The sequence below is a fragment of the Chiloscyllium punctatum genome, chromosome 8, assembly GCF_047496795.1.
Source record: "Chiloscyllium punctatum isolate Juve2018m chromosome 8, sChiPun1.3, whole genome shotgun sequence".
Lineage (NCBI taxonomy): Eukaryota > Metazoa > Chordata > Chondrichthyes > Orectolobiformes > Hemiscylliidae > Chiloscyllium > Chiloscyllium punctatum.
In genome coordinates, this window is record NC_092746.1 from 113,015,585 (window position 1) to 113,042,484 (window position 26,900).

General features: G+C 39.8%; 1 protein-coding gene across 9 annotated transcripts in view; it reads left to right on the forward strand.

Moving 5' to 3' along the window:
• Positions 1–26,900, forward strand: part of kmt2ca (lysine (K)-specific methyltransferase 2Ca) — a 506,051-nt gene that overhangs the window by 317,910 nt on the left and 161,241 nt on the right. For 7 of the 9 annotated variants that reach the window (XR_011961410.1, XM_072576253.1, XM_072576251.1 and 4 more), the window contains exons 15-18: positions 1,535–1,651; positions 17,683–17,799; positions 20,014–20,115; positions 22,794–22,898. Coding sequence is in view for 8 of the 9 variants with exons in the window: in XM_072576253.1 (XP_072432354.1) it covers positions 1,535–1,651; positions 17,683–17,799; positions 20,014–20,115; positions 22,794–22,898 (441 nt within the window). In the remaining variant the exon portion in view is untranslated. The remainder of the gene's footprint in view (positions 1–1,534; positions 1,652–17,682; positions 17,800–20,013; positions 20,116–22,793; positions 22,899–26,900) is intronic. The other 2 variants (XM_072576256.1, XM_072576257.1) reach the window with 1 other exon arrangement.

Below are 26,900 nucleotides of genomic sequence, written 5' to 3' on the forward strand. Positions count from 1 at the left end.
ACCATGTGTGAAATGTAAATGGTCCTTGTGCACAAAATCTCATTCATATTATTCAGATAAGGGGGTGTACTGAAAAGTACAGGGAGAGTGAAACCTTGGTTGAATTTGGTTATACATGAATAAAACATGGCTAGTGGCCTAGTAGCAATTTTTAATTTCTTTAAGATAAGATCAAGGTGGTTGAATATTTGCATCAATTTATTTATGTTCTGAGAAGTATGATGTATTAAATGAGCAGTCAAGTGATAAGGGCATCCATCGGTTGCCCCTTTGAATGTTCTTTTTGATCAGAAAGGTGCTTCTTAGTTATTTTTATTTGATTTTGTCTTGATGCATATTATATGTCAAGGAGTTGTTTTTATTGTTTGGAGAGGTTTCTATTTCTCTTGGGAATCATTTTCTGAATTATTGAATATGTTTTCTCTCTCTGGTTTCCTGGTTGGGTAGAGTGGTGAGCATGATTATGAACCAACAACCTGGTCATTACAGGCTGTAATGCCATGTCAAATTGTAAATTTATTGGAAATACCTCTGCCATCTGCTTGATGTGTTCACAATCAAAACAGCATTCCAGACAAAAGATTTTCTAACCTTGTAATTTTAAACTATATTCTAAATTGGATGAGAGGGGTTCAGGGGGGCATGGTGGGAAGTAAAAAAGTCTGGAAATGCATGATTGGATTAGATTAGTTACCCTACAATGTGGAACCAGGCCCTTTGGCCCAAAAAGTCCACACCAACCCTCCAAAGAGTAACCCACCCAGACCCACATCCCTCTGACTAATGCACCTAACACTACAGGCAGCTTAGTGTGGCCAGTTTACCTGACCTGCACATCATTGGACTGTGGGAGGAAACCGGAGCACCCGGAGGAAACCCACACAGACATGGGGAGAATATGCAAACTCCACACACAGTTGCCCAAGGCTGGCATCGAACCTGAGCCCCTGGTGCTGTGAGGCAGCAGTGCCAACCAGTGAGCCCACAATGCCGCCCATAACTGATTTAAAAAGCAGGTTGACATTTCTGATGTAGATTCTTTACTGAGTTGTTTTTCAAAAGTTTCTTGAACTGCAGACTACATTGAGCAGTTTCTCATTGTAAACCTAGATTATCAGCATTTTTCTCTTTTATCATTTATTTTTAAAGTTATTGACTGTGAGTAATTAATTGATAGAAATGCCAGACTAAGAAATGCAGCTCAATTAAGTTTAGATTTTCTCATTTTTATGCAGAAAATGGATGTGTTTAGGACAGAAGTGTTATAACTTTAGTTTCACGTATTCTTCCTTTGGCAGATTGAATTTGTTTTAAAAAGAATTCATTGTGAGATGGCATTTTTAGTTTCTTAACCTCATACACGTCTTTTATTACACAGTATTGCTTTTTCAGTTTAATTGTCAAAAACTTCATATCTTCATAGAATTTTGTCCTAAGCTTTCATTTTGTTGCATTTTAGTATCATGTTTAGTAGTTAAGTTTATTTTGCTGGGGGTTTCCCCAATTACATCTCTTTTCACCTACCATATCCTAGGGCATGTGGGCGACAAATGCAATGAGTTCCCCTTCCTGGTCTACAGACAGTTATGAATTTCTGGAGAGTATGGTAAAAACAAAGCAACCTCAGAGCACCATTTGGAACATCAAAGTGGTAATTCATATTATTTCAGATTTCTATTCCTTTACCATTTTCATTTAGCTTGGGTCTTTCTTTTGTATCTGATAAGGTAGTAGATTTTTGTTTACCTTTATTCGTTCAGCCATCTCATTTGACATGCCATTGTAGCCACTCTGCATTGGAAAAGTTGATTTTTCCTTCAAAAAGTAGTGTTGCTTTGGACAGATGATATGTTTGCTCATTGCCTCTCATTTCCCTTCCTCTTAATAAAAGAGACAGTTCTGCATATAAGGCAATAGAATCAAAGCTCCTATTGTAACTTTTTCACTCAAACCACAGTTGTTTCAAGTACAGCTTTTGTTGGTATTTTGAAAATTTCAAATGTCTCTCCTTGAACCATACTGCTAATTCTTGTTTGCTTGTTGTTGACACTGTACAGATTTGGGTTTACAATCTTGAAAGGGTAAATTTTCCATTATTGACTTTTCATCATTTTGGTTCTGGAATATTTTCATACAGTATATTTCATTTAGAAAAGTCAGGTGTAACTTTCCTTTTATGTAGCTAATGCAGCTTCTGAGCAGTGTATGGAGTCAACAGCAGTAAAAAGCCCATCGGCCTAATTGTTCTGGAACATAGAACAGTACAGCACAGAACATGCCCTTCAGCCCACGATGTTGTGCCGATCACTGATCCTCATGTATGCACCCTCAAATTTCTGTGACCATATGCATGTCCAGTAGTCTCTTAAATGTCCCCAATGACCTTGCTTCCACAACTGCTCCTGGCAACGCATTCCATGCTCTCACAACTCTCTGTGTAAAGAACCCACCTCTGACATCCCCTCTATACTTTCCTCCAACCAGCTTAAAACTATGACCCCTCGTGTTAGTCATTTCTGCCCTGGGAAATCGTCTCTGGCTATCAACTCTATCTATGCCTCTCATTATCTTGTATACCTCAATTAGGTCCCCTCTCCTCCTCCTTTTCTCCAATGAAAAAAGTCCGAGCTCAGTCAACCTTTCTTCATAAGATAAGCCCTCCAGTCCAGGCAGCGTCCTGGTAAACCTCCTCTGAACCCTCGCCAAAGCATCCACATCTTTCCTATAATAGGGCGACCAGAACTGGAAGCAGTATTCCAAGTGTGGTCTAACCAAAGTTTTATTCTTGTTTATATACATGAGCCTCCTTCCAGCATTTCTTATCTAACTCTATAAGTGCAACCTTCTGCTGCAGTCTGCCTCATGTACTTACTTAGCTTTCACTTAAGTAGAGCAGTGTTACATGCTTAACTGCTTCTTGCGGTCCCTAAGAAATGTAATTAGGCATTTTAACCATACTGTTTTTCAAGCCAAGTTAGTGTTTTCCACTTTCTTCTCACTGTTCAGGTAGAGCAATTTCTCCTGGATTCTTTATTTTGTTCATGAATTATTTTTAAAGGTATTACCTCCAGTGTTGGACAGTCATTTAGCTGGAAATATTTTCTCGACACTTATACTATTATTAACTCAAAGACTTCTTCCAGGTACTCTTTCTAATATTACCATTAGTCTATTAATCAAACTGGTCAACGTATCTTAACTATGTGGCAGTAATTTGTCTGCTTTTGAAATCTGTGTCAGTTCTTCAAGATCCTTTCCAGACCAGTAGTCGTTGATACTGTATGTTATATCATATAAACTGTAACTTACACAAGTTTGAAATTGTTCCAGCCTTATTTGCTGAATACTTATCTGAAGTGCAAAAATATAGAAATTAAATTCTCCATGTGCAGAAAAAGAGCTCTTTGTTCAATTTTACCATGAAGTCCAGCTTCAATTTGGGTAGCAAATTGGACTGAAGCACATAGTGTCACAGGATTGATGAACCCAGCATAGACTATTTGGAATTCAAGCTCATCCACTAGTATTCATCTATAATAAGCATGATTAATGTGCGCAAGGCTTGAGCAGATTATGACTAAGGCCGACTGAGTTACTGACTATACTCTTTGAAATTCTGTTCAAAGAGGTGATTTAACTGGGTCTTGCTGCAAGATTAAACTCTCCAGAGTGAAAGGTAAGTGGAAGAAGATAAAAGGCATGGTCGAAAAACTTATCTACAGTGTGACCAGCAGTGGAGTAATATCACAAATCATCATATGATGTGAGGGCAGAGAAAAAGTTGTTGATCGGTGAATATTCCTAGTCTTTAAAGTAAAAGTAAGGTTTTCGGTCTGTGTTTATGTCTCCAGTGTTTTTCTTCTTTCTACTTAAAAATAACTGCTTCAGTAGTTTGTTGATACTGGTGATTTTTTTTTCTTTTTAGTTTCATAAAAACAATATATCATTAGTGAAGTGTAAAGAACAGGGAATTTGGATAAGTTTATGAGATAGAACAGTGATGTATTGCTGCTGTGTCATATAGACACTGATGTGATCCATAACTAATGCAACTGCATTAAGAGTTTGCAGCTCAAGGAATTTCATATTTGAGCTGATGTCTGAGTAACATTGTGCCACATTAGGGAAGCAGCAAGTTACTTGGACACTTTGCTCTAGAGGGCAGTCACACCCCTCAGACTAAGTAATTCAGTTTTGATCTATGATCAGAGACAGGAAGGTGTGACTGCAGGTGAGGCAGTTGTGTGTACCCAGGAGCTACAATTGAGGAGCCTCGGTCCCTGCAATTGCTCAGCATTTGTGAGGTCCTTGCAAGCTGTGGGGACTGCAGGGAGGATGAGCAAACCAACCACAGCACGTTAGTAGAGGGAGTCGTTAAAGTGTGGGGATGCAATAGGAATGCAGATTTGGTAGAAGGGCAATATAATTAAAAGGATAGATAATGTTTTGTGCAGCTGTCATGTTGGTACAATGTCAGGATTAAGACTATCTCAGGGCTGAAGAAGAATTTGGAAAGGGAGGAAGGGATCATAGAATCAAAATGTGCAGAAGAGGCCCTTTAGCCCATCAAGTCTGCATTGACAAGTGAAAAACACCTGACTTGCAACTTAATCCTATTTACAAGCACTTGGTCCATAGCTTTAAATGTTATGATGTGCCAAGTGGTCATCCAGGTACTTTTTAAAGGTGGTGAACCAACTTTGCTCTGCCATCCTCCCAGGCAGCGCTTTCCAGACATCAGCACCCTCTGGGTAAAAAAGGTTTACCTAAGTGCCCCACCAAACCTAATGACACTCCCCTTTAAACTTCAGTTTCTTCATCACTGACCCTTCAACTAAGGGGAACAGCAACTCTCAATCCGGTCTGTCCATATCCCCTCATAATCTTGCACACCTCAATCAGATTTCCTCTTAGTCTTCTGTGCTCCAATGAAAACAACCAAAACCTATTCTCATAACCCTTCCTCATAACTTAAATTTTCCATCCCAGGCAGCGTCCTGGTGAATTTCCTCCGCACCCCTCCAGCACAAACACATCCTTCCTGTAATGTGGCAACTAGAACTACACATGTTACTCCAGCTGTGGTCTCACCAAAGTTCTGTACAACTCCTACATGACTTCCCTGCTTTTGTAATCTATTCCTCCATTGATATACGTGTGTCTCTTGTGCTTTTTTCACCACCCTACTAACATGCCCTTATACCTTCAGAGATCTATGGACAAACGCACCAAAGTCACTGTTCCATAAAACTTCTTAGTGTCATACATTCATTGAATACTTCTATTTTGAATTATTCCTTCCAAATCTCCCAGTTTTCAGGGTAAATTCCATCTGCCACTTATTCTGCCCATTTGACCATTCAATTTACATAAGCATTTAAGAAATAGGAGCAAGAATTGGCCAGCCAGCCTTTGAGCCTGCTGTACCATTCATGGCTGATCTTCTCGTGGACTCTGCTCCACTTACCCACCTGCTCACCATGACCCTTAATCTTGCCTAGCACAAGGTGTAACCTGTATGCCTTACACTGTCAGAGTTCTTTTTCACCTTATGATCTGTATGTCCTTGATTATTATGATCTGCCTGTACTGCTTGCAAACAAAGCTTTTCACTGTACTTGGGTAACATAAAAATAAATCAAATCAATCAATCAAGAATTTGTCCATGTGAACAATAGTGAAGCATTCAATTCACTGCAAATGCAAGCCATTATCAATGCAAACAATCTCAACTTAACTTGGAAACAAATTAATTCCGTTATTGCTCAAAAGTCTCTATTTGCCTTTAAAACATTCAACGAGGAAGCCTCAACTTCTTCACTGGGCTGAGAATTCCATAGATATAGCACTGCTGCAGAGGAGACAACCGAAGCAGTACTGCAAAATGTTCAACATTGAGGCACTCAAAGACCCAGTAAAAACAGCCTCATTCAGTCTGCTCCCCTCCATAGACCTAGTGACCCTCAGTGACACAGTCGCAGGACTTCAGCAGCCTCTGATTCACTGTCAAGATTGCCATCATCAATGCCTACAAAAACTCGATCAGTCACTCAACCAGAAACACTAACACTGGTTTCATCAGAATGATCAGGAGATCCAGGAACTGTTGAGCGTGAAGCATAAAACAACAATCGCACACTTAGCAAGGCAGGCCTACAAGGAACCGAAAGCCCAGGTCTAACAACAAACCTGCAACATAAAGAATAGGTGGTGGGTGGAGAAAACACCAGAGGCCCAACAGATGGCTGACAACCGTGACATACATGGTTCCTTCTGTGCTGTAAGACCACTTATGGAACAAACACCCAAGGCCCCACCCCACTCCTGGCCAAGGATTGACTGACTTTTATGAAAGATAAAGAAGCCATCAAACAATGCTGGGGGAAGCACTTCAGAGACCTCCTCAACCAGGGCTCTGTTGTCAATTTGGGCAAAGTTGAATGCGTCCATCAACATGTTACACACCATGAGCTCAGCAACATCCCAGCCCTGCACAAAGCTGAGGGGGCCATCTGCCAGCTTAAGAACAACAGCTGGAGCAGATGGTATCCCTGCTGAGGTATTGAAGTGTAGAGGCAAAGAGTTCCTGTTCCATCTACAAGCCCTTGTCTGCTTTATTCAGGAGATGGAGAGCATTCTGGGAGAGCGCCAAGATGTCACAGTTATGAACGTTTTCATAAAAGGCAATAATTCAATGTGGTAACTACAGGGAAATCTCCCTACTATCGACCATCAGAAAAATCATTGCCAATGACCCCCTCAACCATCTCCTCCCATTGGTTTAGGGACGCTTCCCAGAATTGCAGTGTGGCTTTCGGATATGGAGGTACATATCAGATATGATTTTCATCAAATCTGCAACTGCAGAAGAAATGCGGGAAAAAGAGTCGACCACTGTACATGGCTGCTTTTGACCTTACCGTCAATAGGAAGCATAATGGAGCATCATTCTCCACTTTGGTTGCACCATGAAGTTTATCACCATCCTTTGGCCTGCTCCACGATGACAAGGAAGACATAGTAATGACAAATGGCTCTGCCACCGGCCCATTTCCCGTTCGGGCCAGTGTCAAGCAGGGCCGTGTCATCACCCCAGTACTGTTCTCGATCTACCTCGCTGCAATGCTTCGCCTCACCGCCAACAAGCTCCCTGCTGGAGTGGAGCTAATTTACAGTATCAGCAGGAAATTATTCACCCTCTGCATTCAAACCAAGACCAAAGTCACCCAACCAGTGTCATCAAGCTGTAGTATACAGATAACGTTTGCTTATATTGCAACGTCAGAGGATGAACTCCAGCTATCATCACTATCTTTGTCAGAGGCATATGCGAGCTTAGCTCTGAACATCTGGAAGACTAAAGTCCTCCACCAACTTGGCCTGGCACTGTGGAGCAAACTCCCAATCATCAGGATCCATGGAGAGGCCTTCCAATGCCTCAAAAGTGTCAATTCAGCCAAAGCAGCTAATGATGAAGTGATCCAGCACTACCTCCAGTGTCTTATTACAGCCTTGGCCATCTGAGGTGTTCAAGGGCAACAGCATCAGATCCAATACCATGATCATGGTTGATAGAACTCTGGTGGTTCCTGCCCTCATGTATGGCTCTGAGATGTGGACTGTCTATAGCAGACTCGAGTTGCTGGAGGAGAACCACTAGCGCTGCCTGTGCAAGATCATGTAAATCTGCTGGGAAGAAAGACGCACTAACCAGGCCAACATCCCCAGCATTGAGGCACTGATCAGCTACAATGGTCTGGGAACATTCTCATGACTGACGAGAGACTCTCCATACAGGTGCTGTAATTCCAGGTTCAAAATGTCAGGCAGGGCATCGGTGGACAGAGGAAGTGCTTCAGTGATGCCCTAAAGGGCTCACTGGCAAAACGCAGCGTTCCCACAGACACCGACGAATCCTTGGCCCAAGACTGTCTAAAGTGGAGGAGCATCCTGGAAGACATTAAGCACCTTGAGACTTGCTGTGAAGAAAAAGTGGAAGCCAGGTGAAAACAGCAAAAGGAGCATGCTGCCACACCAATGCCCCACCAACACCCTGCCTACCTTCTGCCCAGAGTGTAACATAACCTGTGGAAACCATGTTGACCTGTACAGCTACCTGTGGACTCACCCTGAGTGCAAGAGAGTCATCCTCATCTGCGAGGGACCACCAATAATGATGAGAATGTAAACAATTCTGGCACTTGAGTAGTTATAACCTGTCAACCCAAAAACAGATCCCAATGTCAGTTTTCTGTTGGCTTACTAGTCCTTTATCAACGCCAATATGTTACTTCCTCCAAAATGAGCTCTTATTTTGCATAATAACCTTTGATGTGACACCTTATCAACTTTTGGAATTCCATCCTTTTATCAATTCAGCTTATTACTTCCTCAAATAACTCTAATAAATTCATGAAATAAAATTTAAAGAGTTTTAATTCTGCCTAATCCCATTATAATTTTCAAAATACCCTGTTATAAACCACATTAATTATAGGATCAAGCAATTTCACTTTTACAGCTGTTAGCAAACTGGCTAACAGTTTCCTGCTTTCTGCATCTTACCTTCCTTGAATAAAGGCTGTTTCTCAATCTGCTGGGACCCTACCAGAATCTTGAGGAATTTTGTAAGATTATATTCAATGCCTCCACTTTCCAGCCACTTCTTTTAAAACCTTAAAATGGAGGTCATTTGATCTTGGGAGCTTGTTACAATGTCTCTCGAATAATATTACTAGCAGCTTCTCCCTGGTGTTAGAAAAAATAATTTTTCTTTCTGGTTTTGCCTGTTGATTTTCAAGTATTTTTTGGAAGTTGTCTGAGTCTTCTCCAGTGAAGATGTACTCTCCATTTCGCCTTTTCCTTGTTTTCCATTATTAATTCCCAGACTCTGTCTCTGGATCAATAACTCAAACTTTAATTACTCATTCCTGTTGTTAAATCTTATAGAACCTTTGCTTTTTTTTGTTAGCTTTATCTCATCATCTAATTCCTTCCTCTTCATTCATTTTTGAGTTATTTATGGTTTCTTAATCTGTTCAGTCTTCTGACCTGCCACTGATCTCCGTATTGTACAGTAATTTTTCAGTTTGTTGCTATTCTTAATTTTCACATTTAGTTACATTTGGTACATTCTTCTCAAGATGTCTTTCCCACTGTGATAAATCTTTGTGAGTTATTCATTACTATCTTAAATGTCTGCCATTGCATTGCTACTGGTTTACCTTTTTACCTTAGGTTCCAGATCATTCTGCATTCATAACAATCAATTGAGTTTATTAACTGGAAAGATCTAGGCTATTTATACCATAAATAACTGGTCGGTTAATCCAGAGACCCAGTTAATGTTCTGGGACCAGGGTTTGAATCCTGCCATGACAGATGGTGGAACTTAATTCCAGATTTCTTTTTATTTAAGAATTCAAGTGTCTAACGTGACCATGAATCTGTTATTGATTGTTGGAAAGGCCCTTCTGGTTCAATAATGTCCTTTAGGGAAGAAAACTGCCATCCTTAGCTTGTGGCCTTCATGAGCTCCAGACCCACAGTAACGAGGTTGAATTTTAACTGCTCTCTGGGCAATTAGGGATGGACAGTAAGTGCTGCCTAGCCAGTGATGCGTTCACTCCATGAATGAATGAATAAATTTTTTTTAAAAAAAGTTTTGGTAATGCAACTAATGCAGGGAGATTCTCAAAGGCCCATTCTTTTTAACCTTAACTACTGACAACCAATTGCTTTCAAGGTCATTTAAAATCGTTGTTCCCATTTTGTTCATTAATGTTATATTCTGTGTCTTGAGGTACTTTTTTTTTCATTTGTCTTCAGAATAGTTCTCTTTCAGTAAAGTTGCAGATTATAATTCATTCCTGCCTAGTTGGACAGTAGTATTTGAATTTTCTTTTGTAGCTCCTTTTGTGGCATGAAACACTGAGAAAATTATGAATGTGCTCACTGCATTGCTGGCCAAAATATAGAAAGTCTTTTATATCTGAGGCTTTATGAGGAATTCTTCCACTTTGCTGTTTAACTGTTAAGGATCGTGCTTTTTGTTACCTAACTCATAACTGTTCTCATGGTCTCACTGCACATGCCCCTCTCTCCGTTTATAGCCATTCCCCTGTTTCTGACTACGACATATTTGTCTTCACCAATCTTTTTCACTTCATGTTCTACAGACACTCTCAGTATGCATCCCACGCACTTACTCTCATACTCTATTTATTTTCCCTTTTTTGATCAATCCCTTTGTCCTCCTTTTATTAAATTCTGAAATTCTCCCACTCCCAAGGTCTACTTTTTTCTGGCCAATTTGATTGCTGCTCCCTTGGTTCTAATACTATCTCTAATTAATCTTGTAAGCAGTGGTTTGGCCACTCCTCCTACTTTACTTTTGTGCCAGACAGAAACGAATCATTGTTGCAGTTCACCCACACACTCTTTGAATGTTCGCCATTGCTCTTTAACGGCCTTCCCTTTAAGTAATGTTCCCCAATCAATCATAGCCAACTCATGCCTTGTACCATCGTCGTTTTCTCTCTTTAGATTTAAGTCCCTCGTCTCGGAATCAATCACTCTATTTTGAATTCTATTATGATCATTCGTCCCCAGGCAACCTTGCACAGGCAGATTGCCAATCGTTCACATTTCTCCATGTTTTTTCCATTTGTCAGACTTTGCCCACTCACTCAATCTGTCTGTATAAATGTGCAACTTCCATGTATCCTCTTCCCAACATAGTTTTCTGTTTACCTATGTATTTTGAATGGCGTTAAATTCCAATATCTGAACTGCATAAATTTAAGCTTCTGATCAGCCAGAATGGCTCATTGGGACTTGGCAGGATAAGATGCTAATGGGTATTGAGGTTCTTCAGTTTGTTTTAGTTGGTTATGCTTTCACCTGTGATCCAGAGGTTTTAGATTAGATAACTTAGTGTGGAGACAGGCCCTTCGGCCCAACAAGTCCACACCGACCCGCCGAAGCGCAACCCGTCCATGCCCCTACATTTAGCCCTTACCTAACACTATGGGCAATTTTGCATGGCCAATTCACCTGACCTGCACATCTTTGGACTGTGGGAGGAAACCGGAGCACCCGGAGGAAACCCACGCAGACACGGGGGGAATGTGCAAACTCCACAGTCAGTCGCCTGAGGCGGGAATTGAACCCGGGTCTCTGGCGCTGTGAAGCAGCAGTGCTAACCACTGTGCCACCGTGCCGCCCACATCCTTTTGCTAAGGGAGGAGGTGCCAGTGAAACACCCTTTTTCATAGGTGGTATCAGATTTCTCAAGTGATGGTACAGCTGTCCCTATCCAGGCAAATGAAGCATGTTCCATCACACAGTTGACTTGTACCTTTAGTTTTTTTTTATTTTTAATTCATTCATGGGATCCCTAACTGTTGTCAAAGGTGATGGTTGTAGCTTTAAGATCCACTGTCGATGTAAACACAAAAATTAGGCTGACACTTCAGGCAGTAACACCCTTCTCAGCCATGCACTGAAGTACGTACTTGATTGTGTTGTCTTTTTGTAATCTCCATGGATCTTAACATACATGTCCTTATTTACTGGTTTCCCAATATGGCCAATCATCTCTTTTATCTATATTAAATTTAGAATAAAAGATTCTTTAACAAGGCTTCTTAATAAACATCTGACAATAATAAATAAACATAACGTTTAATATAAAATAAAACTTACTTTTCAAAAATGATTTGATTAGCACATGCTTAAATATGAAAAAAAAATTATCCCTCTAAATAACCCAACCCATGCACACTGCAGATTTCTCTTTGCAGAGATTCATTCTTTTTAAAAAAAAAATCTTTGGCCAATAAGTCTTAGTTCTTGAAGCCAAGAAGGATAACGTGTGAGATGTTCAGATCCTCTTGGTCTGACATTCTGGCACACAGACGGATATTTCTGAACACCAGCAGTTGTAGCTGGTTACCTATGCAGCTGCTCAGGAATTATCAAAGCAATTGGACCAACACTTGAGGAATCTTGATGGTTCACAACAAAAATGTTACTTTCTAGATACAGGAGAGCTGAGCTCTGAAGCTTTTTTTTCAGCAGGCTGATCACCAGTTACTCCAAACAATATCCAAAATACATGCCGCAACTTGAGTCAGAAACCCAGGCAGTGATCTTTCATAAACAAGCAATTAACACATGACATGTGATGACCATGAGATGTATTTTTTTTAAAATTCCAAGGTCTTTTCAATAACCTCTTTGTGTAAAAAAAAATTCCAAATCCAAGCACCTACAATCCTTCAAAGTTAAGTCCATAAAGATGGCTGCGTATGAAGGCTTCGCAGCATGCTTCGGAATGTTAGCATCTTTTGCTGTTCTTCTGGTTGTTGGAGATCGCAGATTTGAGATCTGCTACAAAGGAATCTACTACAATAGACATTATATGCAGTCAATGAGATGATGGGCATTTTTGCTAAGGGAGGAGGTGCCAGTGAAACACCCCTTTTCATAGGTGGTATCAGATTTCTCAAGTGATGGTACAGCTGTCCCTATCCAGGCAAATGAAGCATGTTCCATCACACAGTTGACTTGTACCTTTATTTTTTTTTTATTTTTAATTCATTCATGGGATCCCTAACATATCAAAGGTGATGGTGATCTGTTACCTTGAAACACAGCAGTCCTTGACGTGTGACAACACCCAGAGTGCTATTTGAGAGGGGCTTCCAGGAACTATACTCAATTACAGTGAATGAATGGTGAGATATTTCAAAGTTAGAGTGGCATGTGGTTTGGAGAGGAAGTTGCAGGTGATGGTATCCAAAGATCCCTGCAAGCTGCGCAGCTGAGCCATTCTGAGAATCCATGCCTGGCATCCACTTCCAGAAGTCACTGACATATATGGATCCCTGAGGTCCCCACAGAAGAAAGAAATAGTGGAAGTCTATGTCCCTATACATCTGTCCCCATCCTTCATAGAAAGAGAGGGATTTAGAACGTGTTGTGGAAAGAGCTTAGGTGAGTTCCTGTGGTGGATCTTATAGATGGTACTCACTATTGCCACACTGTGTCATTGGTGGAGGAGGGAGAGGGATATAAATGCTGAGGATGGTGGATGGGCTGCCAATTAAGTTGGCTACTTTACCCTGGATGATTTCAAGTTTTAAGAGTGTTAATGAAGCAGCACACTTTTACCACATTCCCGACTTGTATTTGATAGATGGTGGACAGACACTGGGGAGGCATGAAGTGAGTTGTGCACTAGAGAATTCATAGCCTCTGACTTAATCTTGTAGCCACAGTATTAATGGCTGGTGATTTTATTGAACTCAGATTTCACCATCTGCAGTGTAAGTAGCAAGGATTCTAACCCATGTTCCCAGAGCATTAATTTGGGACTCCGGTTTACCTTCCAATACCATTTCCTTTACACCATCTTCTTCACTATGCTTCAGGCATGGAATAACCTATGTCTCTGTTTGAAGAGGGCAAGGAGTCTCCACTGTGTTCTGGTCAATACCTTTCTCTGAACATACTTTAAAACAATGTTTTATTTACTTTTTTACTAGTGCAAAGAGCCTGATGTATTGTTCACAAAAGTGAATGAGTTTTTAAAATAAGCAATGAGCTGTGAAGCAATTTGGAATGTAAGAGTATTCTGTAAATACAATTTGAGTACAAGATTTGAGGCCCTTGTGCTCAAGCATTATAATCTCATTTGCTCATAGAAGAGTTACATTTTTTTGAAGCACAAGGTAACAGTGCAAACTTTGGAAATAGTGCACAGAACATTAACTAGGTTAACCTGAACATCAGAGTGAGTTCCAAGGAAAAGATTTCTTTAAAAAACTTCAGACTTTTCTGCCTTGCAAGAGTGAGGGAATTTCATAAGGTACAAGTTAAAGAGAGAGATTAGTCCAAAAAAAGTTACGTTATTGCTGGGAACTCAATGGACACGAAGTATAAATAAGTAAAAATATACTTCAATGGTAATTCATAACACCATTCTAAGATGGATGTTTGAGGTAATACTTCTTGAATCATTTGCACGAGTGTTAAATGCAATTATAAATTTCATAACCTCCAGTAGAGATTTACAAAATTTATGTTGAATACTCTCTTTCGACAGTTAAAAATTACACAACACCAACACAACAAGCTTATTTGGAAGTACAAGTGATTGGAGTGCCCCTGCTCCTTCAGCTAGCTAGTGGGACAGGATCTTAGGACACAGAATTTATCGTAAAGATCAAAGTGCTGTACAACTGATGCAATGTATTGAACAAAACTAGATTGCTGTGAAGTCTTTAATCACTTAGGATGGGTTGCAGGTTTCAATTCATTAATATATAAATCCCAGAACTACTTTCAAGTCACTTTCCCGAGGTAAAAAAAAGTGACATCTCAGCTCAGACAATGCATTAAAGATGTGAGGTTAGAATCTGTCTGTGTTCCAACCTTGAGTTAGACTTGTTCTATTTCCAAAGGAGGAATTTATAAAAAATGTCACATTGGACTGACACAATCCGTAGGCAGTCCATGTCAGACTATAAGCTGGTGTTGTGTGACTTTTAATTTTGTCCATCCTCGGCCAACACCTCGTGCACATCATGTCTCTCAACAGTGGTTGTCTTTGTTATTATGTTTTCTTTGTTTGATCCTTTAATCCCAGTAATGAAAAGCAATCAAATGCTGAGTGAAGCATTGGGGTTCTCCAGATTTGTCATTGTTGCAGCTGAAAGTTAAAGATCTCTCATTCAAATGAGTCATCTCGGTGAACATTCTGTCCAATTCCAGAAAGTAGTTTATGCTAAATGATTTTGTTGAGGAAAACATTTTAGGTTAGATTTTGTCTTAAGTGAAGTATCAGTTGACTCATTTTGTGTGTGTGTGCAGGTCATTTTCTATATTTATATGTAATGAAGTTTATCGTAGAGTAATGTGAAACTACAAAATGTCAGCCTGCAAGTAACTTTGACTTGAAACAGTGTCTACTTTTCGTCAAGAGGGTGAGAAATCTTTTGCCAGAAAATGAGTAGCAAGATCCAAGACTGTCTTGTCCTGTTTCTGACAATTCGATTCAATGACCTTTCATGTTCTTCTATTAGCATAATATAATTTTGTTTATTTTGTTTTTGTGATCATTGGAAGCCATCAAAGAATGAAGAATGTTAATCAGAAAGTTATAATATGTATATTTTCAAAAAGATTATGTGCAAAGATTTTTTATTGCACTATTAATACTGATTACAGATTTCAATGTGAAGGCTTATTTAGATCCCTGCAATCCAAATTTGTTGGGAATGCAAAGGCTATCCAGGAACGTTTTTCTGATTCTTAAGTCCCATCTTTTCTCCCCTTCTTTTCAAACAGCAGTATAATTTGCATGACTGGTGAGATAAAGAAAGGAAAAATTAACCCAGTATCCTATCCTTGTTTGCAGTCCAGTGATCAACTTGAAGATGAGGACAAACAAAGCATGTTGTGGTGCTTGCCAAGAGCTAACCAGTTGTCTTGGTTTTGTTTTCTGGACTTGAAAAGTGAAGAATATGTATTTGCACAAGATGCCAAATTTGGCTGAGACTCCGTGCTTTGCTTCACTCACCCCACCTATCAAAACACAGAGATAGATGGCTGCAGGAGGGGAGGAACGTATCAGTTGCTTAAACAAAAGTCAGATAGAGGCAGTAATATTTTTGGAATTATTTTGTCAGTAATAAGCTCTTGTGAAGCAATTCATAATAATTTTACTAGAACTTTTGTGTAGCATACAAGTCCTTGAAGTAGACTAAGTTTTGTTTTCAATGGAAATTCTTTATTTGGAAGTAACAATGAGATTCTCCTTCCTTTCTTGCATGTCATTCCTTATAACCCCTTCAATCGACCAATTTATTGCTGATTCTGTGTTGCAGGTTAATACTTAACTTACACATGTGTCTTATCAAACAGGTATAAAACTGAACTGAGAAGTGACTAATTTTCAATGTGTTTGGGGGAAAAAAATCGCATTTTGCCAGCTGACAGCATAAAAGCTTTTGAAGTACACGATTCTTGTATTTGCTTTCTTATTAAAGATGTATTTAAAACATAAAATATTTTCATGAAATAGGTGGTAATAAAAGCAGATAACAACAGCATTTTTTTTGATAGTTTTTATACAAAATGTTTGCTACTTCATTATTTTTGACATTCTTTCATGACATGAGTCTTGCAGGCAAGGCTGAAGTGGTAGTGTCAGTAGACTGGCTAATGTTAGAAGACCAGGCTATTGTTTGAAGCAGGCAATTTGGTGAAATTTGAATTCATTAAGAATTTGGGATAAAAGCTAACCTGACTGTTGATTTTCATAAAAGTTCATCAGATTTACTTGTCCTCTGGGGAAAGAAGTCTGACATCCTTGCTTGGTCTGGCCCACATGTGATTCATCATTGTGTTTGGCTCTTAACTGTCTGGGTAATTAGGGATGGGCAATAAATGCTGGTCGAGCCAGTAGCATCCACCCTGTATGAACAGATTTTTAAGAACCCGATAAGAAAACAGGTGTGGAGTTACTAGATGAAGCAAGCATCAGCTTCTCCCTTTCCCTAGACAACATCCGTGAACCCAATTAGTCTGGTAATGATATTGGTGATTGTTGTCACAGTCATCATTTCTGAGACTAATTTTATCGTGCAAATTTATTAATTATTTTTAAATTACACCAGCTGCCATGGTGTTATCTGGGCACCTGTTGCTCTGGAAAACTAGTTCAATGACATTACAGTGTGTGATTGCTTACTCCTTAAAAAAATATCTTTTTCAGTATTACAGAAACATTTGTTATTTTTGCATATTGCAAAGTGAATGGAGGGTAGGCAGTTTCAATGATCCCACTCCGTCTAAACAGCTAACCACTGAACTCCTCTATCTAGCTCCTTTGTAAGCTAAGATGAAAAATTACTCTTGAGGTTCTGTTCCTATCCCCTTCAAATTTGCTGTCATCAACCCTCTCCACCAAAGTAACAACCATTGATATCTCTGTCCTTGTAGACAGTGCTACTGCCCCATTCCCAGCCTCCTTTTGTTCTCATCATGTGTTGTTCCCTTCATACTTAATGCCCAATGCAGTCTTTGCTGGCATCCCACATTGTACCCTCCAGTAAATTTGAGGTGATTCAAAATTTATCCATATCTCAACTTGCGCTAAATCCTATTCACCTTGGCTTTCTTGTTGCCTCATTATAGCCTTTTTTTAAACAATTCCTCAATTTTAATATTATTTGTTTTCAAATCCCTCTTGAGCCTGGTCCCTCCTTAACTCTAACTTCATCTTGTCCTTAACACTGAATTACTTGTGTTCCTCTGGTTCTAGCCTCTTGTATTCTCTCAATTGTAATTGCCTCATTATTGGTAGCTATGCATTCAGATGACTAGGCCATACGCTCTGCAATTGCCTCCTTGAATCTTGCAACATCTGTCTCACCTTGTACTGTTTAATACATCCCCTTCATTCCTACCTGTTTGAAGCTTCAGGTCATCTTACCTGAGAGTTTGTTTTTATTGCTCAGTAACTTTACTGTGGTATATAATGCCCCTGTGTAACATGAGTTTGCTTTATTGTTTTGATGACTTATACATAAATGCAAGTTGTTAATAGCCTTGAGAAATATAGGGGTACATTGTATTCAAAACAAGACTTTTCTGAAGTATTGTTTTCAATAGGGTCGTGGTGCTGGCTTTCCTGGGAAGAAGAGACCACGTGGTACAGGACACTCTGGACGGGGAGTTAGAGGCAGGTCGAAATTGAAAAATGGTATTGGTGCTGCTATAACACCAGGAGTAAGTGTACGCCATTTCTATTTCTCCATTTGGATATGGACTTTAATTATCTAAAGGGAAATTATTGTTCCAGTTGAACTATTTTCATAATACTCATGATTATCTGGTGTAACTAGTTGATCCTGGTCAGAAAAACCTATGGATAAATCTGTTTGGAAGGCATTTTATTGGCTCTGTCAATTGTGTGTGTACTATTATATTCTGCTTATTGGTTTTAACGTTCTCTGGCTACTGTTAGCATGTTTGTAATAATATCACTTCACTCTGCTGGAATTTCTATGGATTTTATGGAAACTGAAATGTTGCTTTTCCACCAGACAGGTGAGTGCAAAGGAAGATTGTCCCTTGATAAATAAGTACTTTACAGACATTTTGTTTTATAATTACCCAGTGTTATCAGTCCGTTTATTAAATACCTTTGATGGTACTCCTCCCCCAATTGAGTTTAAAATGCTGAGCTTTCCACTAATTTACTGAAATGGTGGAATTGGAATCATTATCCTTTTTATAGTACAGCTAAATAAGGAGCGAATTCTCATGCAAATGCTTTCTGTCCCCATTTTTACCTGGTTTAGTAAAATCATTTATGTGAAAAATTGTTTTGCTACCTTTGTTTCTTCTGATTTATTTAAGAGCCATCACTTAGGGAGTTTCAAGAATCCTTAACTAATGGATTGACTTGTTGTAATAAGCATCTTGAAAGCATGACATTGCAGAATTTTTCTTAGCAGAATTATTTAAAGATTTGTATGTCTCCAAGACAGGTTTAATGTCAGAAGGCCCCATTGGAAACAAGAAGAAAAAAATAAGAGTGATTGATTAAAAACAACATAAAATAATTAATTTAAGATTATGTATTATATGTAAACCTTCACTCGGAAATGAGGGGTCATTCAGGTCTTGGAGTGATTTTCATCTTATGAGCTTCTACTCACCAAAGTAGTATATCCTGATTTTAAGTAAATGTTTTGATCAAGATGTAATAGATCCTGGAATTAGTGGCAAAACTTTGCAGAGAAACCTGATATCTTATTCAGAGATAATTGATAAACAATAGGAGCTGCCACTGATTGATCTAATTAACTGCATTCAGTGCTGGGACCATACAATCCTGTAAGGCTTTAATTTCTTGTCTGTGTTGTTTTAACTGGTTTCACTCCAATGAAATGAGCGGTTTGGTGAAAGTTATTGCTCAGCAGTCTCGACTGACAGCACAGATCTGAGAGAGATTTGGCAAGATCTGGTCTAGATTTGGGCTAGTCTGGGATTGCTCCTAGTTTAGCTAAAACAGCATTAGGAAAATAATTTTGATTAGGTGTTGAATGCTAATAAGCAAAGAGCGGTTTCACAGCTGTTGCATCCTATCTAAGGCACAAGTCCAGCTCCAACAACACTCAAACTTGACACCATCCAGGACAGAGTAGCCGCTTGATTGGTACTGCATGCACAAACATCCAGTCTCACCACCACCAACACTCAGTTGCAGCAGTGTGTACTCTCAACAAGATGCACTGCAAAACCCCACCAAAATCCTTAGACAGCACTTTCCAAGCGCACAATAATTTCCATCTAAAAGGACAAGGGCAGCAGCTATATGGGAACACCACTGCAAATTCCCCTCCAAGCCACTCATCATCCTGACTTTCTGTAGCTGTGGTCAAAATCCTGGAACTACTTCCTAAGGGCATTGTGGATAAACCTCCAGCACGTGAACTGGAATGGCTTAAAAAGGCGTCTCAGCACTACCTTCTCAAGGGCTACTGGGAATGGGCAATAAATGCTGGTCAACCAATGATGTTGGCATCCCACCTGTGAATAAGCAAAGAAGTTACTGCTGTGGGATGGTGTGCAGTGGGTCTTATAGACCAGGAATGTTCCAGCATGACATTGGGCTTCCGTTTGATTGAGACTATGATGTAGCAGAACATTGGATTGCCAGCTGATGGGATAATTTCCTTATAAGGGTCATTGCAAGAGGAGTTTCAAGAGGTTGCTCTTGCAAGGGATCATGGCAATCCTATTGATATACAAATATTCAACCTGTTTAGATTTAATAAAACAGCAATTTACTTGCACTGTTTGAAGCATGTCCTGTAGTAACACCATGCTAAGAAATGTCACTGGGTACTTTTCCCTTTGTGTTTTAAAGACAAATGTGGGTTTTTTTTAAATCAGAAAAGATGACTAGTAGTAATTATGCACATTCCATTGTAGGTTGGTGCCATGGAAATGACTGTCAATAAGGATGAGGATGAAAACTCAATGCATAACACTGTTGTTTTGTTCTCTACAAGTGACAAATTTACCTTGAAACAGGTAAGGAATGTCCTCAGTTTAAATAATAAATTATTGGATTAGCAGAAATCTTTTTAACCTATAACAGTCTACAATGTAGTCTTAAAAATTAGGGCTTCTGGGGATTGGGGTAATATGTTCATGGATTGAGGATTTGCTAACAGAATAGGACTAAATAGTCACTTTTCAATGGCAGACTTTGAGCCTGTGATGGTACTGAAAGACTATATGCCTTGGCCTTGGTTATTGACAGTTTATGATCAGTGGCGGAGTTTAATTTGAATAAATATGAAGTGTTGCATTTTGGAAAGGCAAATCTTAGCAGGACTTATACACTTAATGGTAAGGTCCAGGGGAGTGTTGCTGAACAAAGAGACCTTGCAGTACAGGTTCATAGCTCCTTGAAGGTGGAGTCACTGGTAGATAGGGTAATCAAGAAGGCGTTTGGTATGCTTCCCTTTATTGGTTAGAGCATTGAGTGTAGGAGTTGGGAAGTCTTGTTGCAGCTGTACAGGACATTGGTTAGGCCACTTCTGGAAGTGTGTGCAATTCTGGTCTCCCTCTTATTGGAAGGATTTTGTGAAACTTGAAAGTGTTCAGAAAAGATGTTGCCAGGGTTGGAGGATTTGAGCTATTTGGGGAGGCTGAACAGACTGGGGCTGTTATCCCTGGAGTGTTGAAGGCTGAGGACTGACATTATAGAGTAAATAGACAAGGTCTTTTTCCCCAGGGTGGGACAGTCTAGAACAAGAGGTTTAGGGTGAGAGGGGAAATACTTAAAAGGGACCTAAGGGGCAACTTATTCATGCAGAGGATGGTGCGTGTATGGAATGAGCTGCCAGAGGAAGTGGTGGAGGCTGGTACAGTTACAACAGTTAAAAGACATTTGGATGAATACATGAATAAGAAGAGTTTAGAGGGATATGGGCCAAATGCTGGCATACGGGACTAGATTAATTTAAGATATCTGGTGGGTATGGGCAAGTTAGACCGTATGGTCTTTTTCCATGCTGTACATGGAAACTATGATTCAGTTGAGGCAACAGAATGTCACGTATTCAAGTTATCTACTGGTACCAAGTTAGGTGACAGGGTAAGTGCGAGGAGGAGGCAAATGACCTGCAAAATGTCATGAATTAAGTGAGTGGGCAAGAGCATGACAGATTTATACTGTGGAAAAAATCCTGAACAAATGAACGTTGAATATTTTCGTCCATATGTCTATCCAATCACTATTTAAATGCCCTTAAAGTTGGCAAGTCTACTATTGCAGGCAGGCCATTCCATGCCCCTACTGCTCTGAGTAAATAAACTACCCCTGACATCCGTCCTATATCTATCGCCCCTCAATTTAAAGCTGTCTCCTCATGCTAGCCATCACCATCCTCAGAAAAAGGCTGTCACTGGCAACCCTATCTAACCCTCTGATTATCTTATATGTCTCAATTAAGTCCCCTCTCAATCACTTCCTCTCTAATAAAAACAGCCTTAAGTCCCTCAGCCTTTCCTCATAAGACCTTCCCTCCATACCAAGCAACAATCTCCTCTGAACCCTTTCCAAAGCTTCCATATCCTTATAATGTGGTCACCAGAACTGTTCACAATACTCCAAGTGCAGCCGCACCAGAGTTTTGTACAGCTGCAGAATGATCTCATTGTTCCAAAACTCAAATCCTCTACAAATAAAAGCTAACACACTGTATGCCGCCTTAATAACTCAATCAACCTGGGTGACTGTTCATCTACACTACGCAGAATCTTACCATTAGCCCAGTACTCTGCATTCCTGTTGCCCTTTCCAAAGTGAATTACCTCTCACTTTTCCGCATTAAACTCCATTTCGAGACTCGGGACACAGCTCTGCAGCTTAGCTATATCCTTCTGTAACCCACAACATCCTTCGACACTATCCGCAACTCCACCAACCTTAGTGTCATCCGCAAATTTACTAACCCATCCTTCTACGCCCTCATCCAGGCCATTTCTAAAAATGACAAACAGCAGTGGCCCCAAAACAGATCCTTGCGGTACATCACTAGTAACTGAACTCCAGGATAAACCTTTCCCATCAACCACCACCCCATGTCGTCTTTCAGCTAGCCAATTTCTGATCCAAACCACTAACTCACCCTCAATCCCATGCCTCCGTAATTTGTGCAATAGCCTACTGTGGGGGACCTTATCAAATATCTTATTGAAATCCATATACACCACATCAACTGCTTTACCCTCACCCATGTGTCCTTTAAACACTGGTTAAAAATAGTGGAAGCTCAAGTTTGACTTAACTCTGCAACACTAAAGAGTTGATTATAATCACTAATAAAACAGAGACAGTGATAGGGTCTTTGCTACAGTAATTTATTTGCAGCATTTATCAAGTTTACAGTTGTAAAGCACTCTAAATGCAAGATAAAATTCTAAATAAATATTTGAAATATATTAAGGAAAAAGATGTTGGACTGCTGGGTGTTTAGGAGGGTAACTCTGATCAAGTCAACAGATTGGTTTTTGAGGCATTTTAAAGCTATTGAGCAGGGGGATATGAAGGTTATCAATCACTTAACCACTATCATGACGTTTTAATCTTTTTAAATCCTCTGAATAAATTGAAAGTACAAGTTTTTTATTTGATTCTTTACTCTCCAAAAGAAAAAATAGATAGGCATTGTTTGACCTGTTGATCAATTTAATTTCAGGATATGTGTGTTGTTTGTGGAAGCTTTGGGAAAGGTTCAGAAGGCCGACTACTTGTTTGCTCTCAGTGTGGCCAGTGTTATCATCCCTACTGTGTCAGTATTAAGGTAAGAGTTATTTTTGCTTCAGAAGATGGATCTTAGCTTGTAAATATGAAGCTGAAACATTCGCAAAAATCTACAGCTAGAAGTGCTGAATGGATAATCCAATTTGTCGTCCTCCGGTGGCTCCCAGCATCAAAGATACTAGCCACTTCAGTTCACTATACATGATATCAAGAAGTGATTAGAGATTGTACTGGATACTGCAAAAGTAATAAGCTCTGACTATGTTCTGGCAAGAGAACTGAAGATATGTGCTCCAGAACTTGTCATATAGGTACAACACTGGCGCCTATTCAACAATGTGGAAAATTGCCCAGATACGTCCTGTTCACAAAAAATCAGGACAAATCCAACCCAGCCAATTACTGTCCCATTAGCTAACTTGCGATCATCATAAAGTGATGGAAGCCGTTATAAACAGTGCTTTCAAGCAGCACTTGACACCCAATTTAGGTACCACAATGGCCTTTGAGATCCTGGCCTCATTACAGCTTCCATTCGAACATGAACACAAGTGCTGAATTTCAGAGGTGAGTTGAGAGTGACAGCCTTTGACATCGAGACTATATTTGTTTGAGTGTGGCATCAAGGAGCCTTAGGAAAATTGGAATCAGTGAGAGTTGATGCAAAATCCTTTGGAGTTGGAGTCGTATCTGGAAATAGTTGGGTTTGTTGGAGGTCATTCATCTAGCTCCAGGAATCTCTGCAGGAGTTTTTAAGGATAGTGTCCTTGGCCCAACCATCCTCGCTACTTAATCAATTATCTCCTTCCTTCACAAGGTCAGAATTGGGTAAGTTTATCGATTGCTGCACAATGTTCAGCATCATTGGCAACTCCTCAGATACTGAAGCAGTCCATGTTCCAATGAAACAAGATCTGGACAATATCCAGGCTTAAGCTGAAAAGTGCAAATAACATTTGTGCACACAAACGCCAAGTAATGACTATTTCCAATAAGAGATAATCTAACCACCACCCCTTGACATTCCATAGAGTTACCATCAATCGATTTCCCAACTACCAGTATCCTGGTGCTTATTATTGTCCAGAAACTCAACTGGTCTTGCCAGATAAATACAGTGGCGACAAGTGCAGATCAGAGGCTCAAGTCTCTGCAGTGAGTAACTCATCTCTTGACTCCCCAAATCCTGTTCATTAACTATAAGGTGCAAATCAACATAGAATATTTCCCATTTGTCTTATGAGTGTAGCTCCAGCAATACTTGAAGCTTAACACCATCTGGGATGAGGTAGCCTGGTGGTTGGCACTGCATTCACTCCCTGCAGCACCAGCATTCAGTAGCAATAATATGTACTATCCTAAAAGGTAAACTCCAAATAAAGAACCATAGACGGCACCTTCCAAACTCACGGCCATTTCCATCTAGAAGCACAAGGGCTGCAGATACATGGGAACGCCACTATGTACAAGTTCCTTTCCAAGCACCACACAATCCTGACTTGGAAATATATTGCCAATCCTTCAGTGTCACTGGGTCAAATGCCTGGAATTCCCTCTTTGTGGGTCAGCCTACAGCACGTGGATTGCAGCAGTTCAAGGAGGCAGCTCGCAACCATCTTCACAAGGGCAAATAAGGCAATAATGGTAGCCCAACCAGGGGCAACCACATTCCATGAGAGAATAAGAAACCAAAATATTCCATGACCGCAAGCATCTCGGCTTCAATTACTGCACTTGTACTTTGTGGTTGTGTTACTGAACAGACATGCAGAGGCTGGAGTGAGATTCTGGTGATGTAAGTTGAAACCTCACAGCAGCTAGAAATTCAAATTCAGTTAGTTTAATAAATCTAGAATTATAAAGCTTGTATCGATAGTGATGACAAATTGTCATGAAAAACCAGTCTGGGTCACTAATGTCTGTTTTGTGCATGACTCCAGATTTCTGACCAACAGTAAACATGGCTGGCTCTTTACTCCAAAGTATCCTGCAAACCACACAGTTCCACTGAACTGTTATTCCCAAAGTATCAATAGAATGTCAGCACCTCATGAAGGTGACTCGCTTCTTAAGGACAATTAGAGCTGGGCCAGTGGTGACCAAATTCTTTGAATAAGTTAAGCAGGAAGATCTGAACTGTGAAGCAATTTCTTGCAACTTACTTTTTACCAAGTTTTTGAGTCTGTGCTCTCCAAGTAAAAGCCATTTGCTGGAGGAAATGTCTATTAAGTCTGTCAAAATCTTTTTTCCTTGAAAACCTCTTAGATTGTATTTCAACCTTCACTTTTCCAAAGAGGTCAGTCCTAACTTTTCGGATCCTGCACTTCATGTCCAAAACGTAATCCATACATTTTGACTATATACATATTTCGAAACTTGTATCTTAATTTCCATTATATCCTCACTGTCCATATCTGCTCTTGGTAACTGAGGTGAAGAAATAGTCCCTTCTCAAGAAGTATACTTTTTATTTATTCATTTGTGGGACTTGGGCGTCACTGGCTGGCCAGCCCATCCCAATTGTTATGAAGAAGGTGGTGGAGAGCTGCAGTCCACTTGCTGTGGGTTGACCCACAATGCTAGTAGGGAGAGAATTCCAGGATTTTGGTTCAACAACTGTGAAGGAATGGCAGTAAGTTTCCAAGTCAGGGTGGTGAGTGGCTTGGAGGGTGGTATTCTCAAGTACCTGTTGCCCTTGTCCTTCTAGATGTAAGTGATTGTGGATTTGAAAGGTGCTCTCTTAGGCCCTATGGTGAACTTTAGTTTATGTTCAACATTTGATGTTTGCTACTCGTGCTGAGACCCTGATACCTGAGTAATGTAGAGAAAATTAAACCAGATGTGTTGCCTGCAATTGGAACTAATTCTGAATCACAATCTGAGAGAAGAGGTGAAATTATTCAAAACAGCATTATCCATTAAAGGTGCCCATCCATTGCATGCCCCATGTAATTATCTACCGTATTGCACATACACCAGTCGAGTGAAACAAGTCGATTAAAAGGTTCACATGCTTCTCTTAGACAGCCAATAGACAGTGCTGACTACTATAATTTGACTATATGCTCTTCCTTTAAGAACTTCTTACGAAAGTGTTTAAAGTTATGAAAGAGTGGAATTTTGATACAAGTTTGATACAGGAGGATTACAGAGATAAGGAAGAGAGGAAGGCCCTGAAAATTATTTTTGATTGCTCTTTTAAATTGCTGTTTTAAAGAGCCAGCAGATAGAGAATAAGCTGAATGGTCTCCTTCAATATAAGTTCTCTAGTGCTGTAGGTCACTTAAATTCCAATCCCGTCTTTAATTTCTAATATAGCAAGTGCAATCCAGCTTCCCAATAATTTTTTTTGTTTAGATGTCTGAGAATTCGTAAGCCAACCTATGTCAGTAATTGTGCTACTTGCATCTTGGTCAACAGCACTCATTCCAACCTGAAAGTGCCAAAATCAAGAGGCATAAAGATTCCTGGACAAAGTTTTGCTTTTCCAAAGCTCCCCTGATTAGTAATCTGGGGGAATTAATCATTCAATTAGTATCATACTTGTAAGTGCTAAAGTGTCTTCATTGGACCACAGATATCACTGCTCTGATATGACTGTGCAGAAATGCCTTTTACAAATTGGATATGACAGTTGATTGTGTGTAAAAGCTGATGGCAAGGTTTTTGGCTTAAAGAACTCCATAGTTTTACATGTACTTCACATCAAAGTTGGTGTTTTTTTCCAAAGTTCAAAGGCATATTTGTTCAGCCCCAAATCTTTACAGGTCTAGCGAAAGCCTCCAATTATTAATTATTGAAAAAGTTACACTTGGCAAATTTCGTCCAGCTTTGAATTGCCAGTTAAGATAGGAAGAATATAGACTGTGCATTTTTGAGGAGGGATAGTAACAGGATGGAGAAAACTAATAAAACACTGTACATGGAAATTGGATGCAGGGACCACCTTCCACAGAGAACTTTACCTAAATGGGTGACCACATCATCTTTGCCAGTGGGATCTTGCAAATATGAACACAATGCAATTTTTGTGCACTGAAGT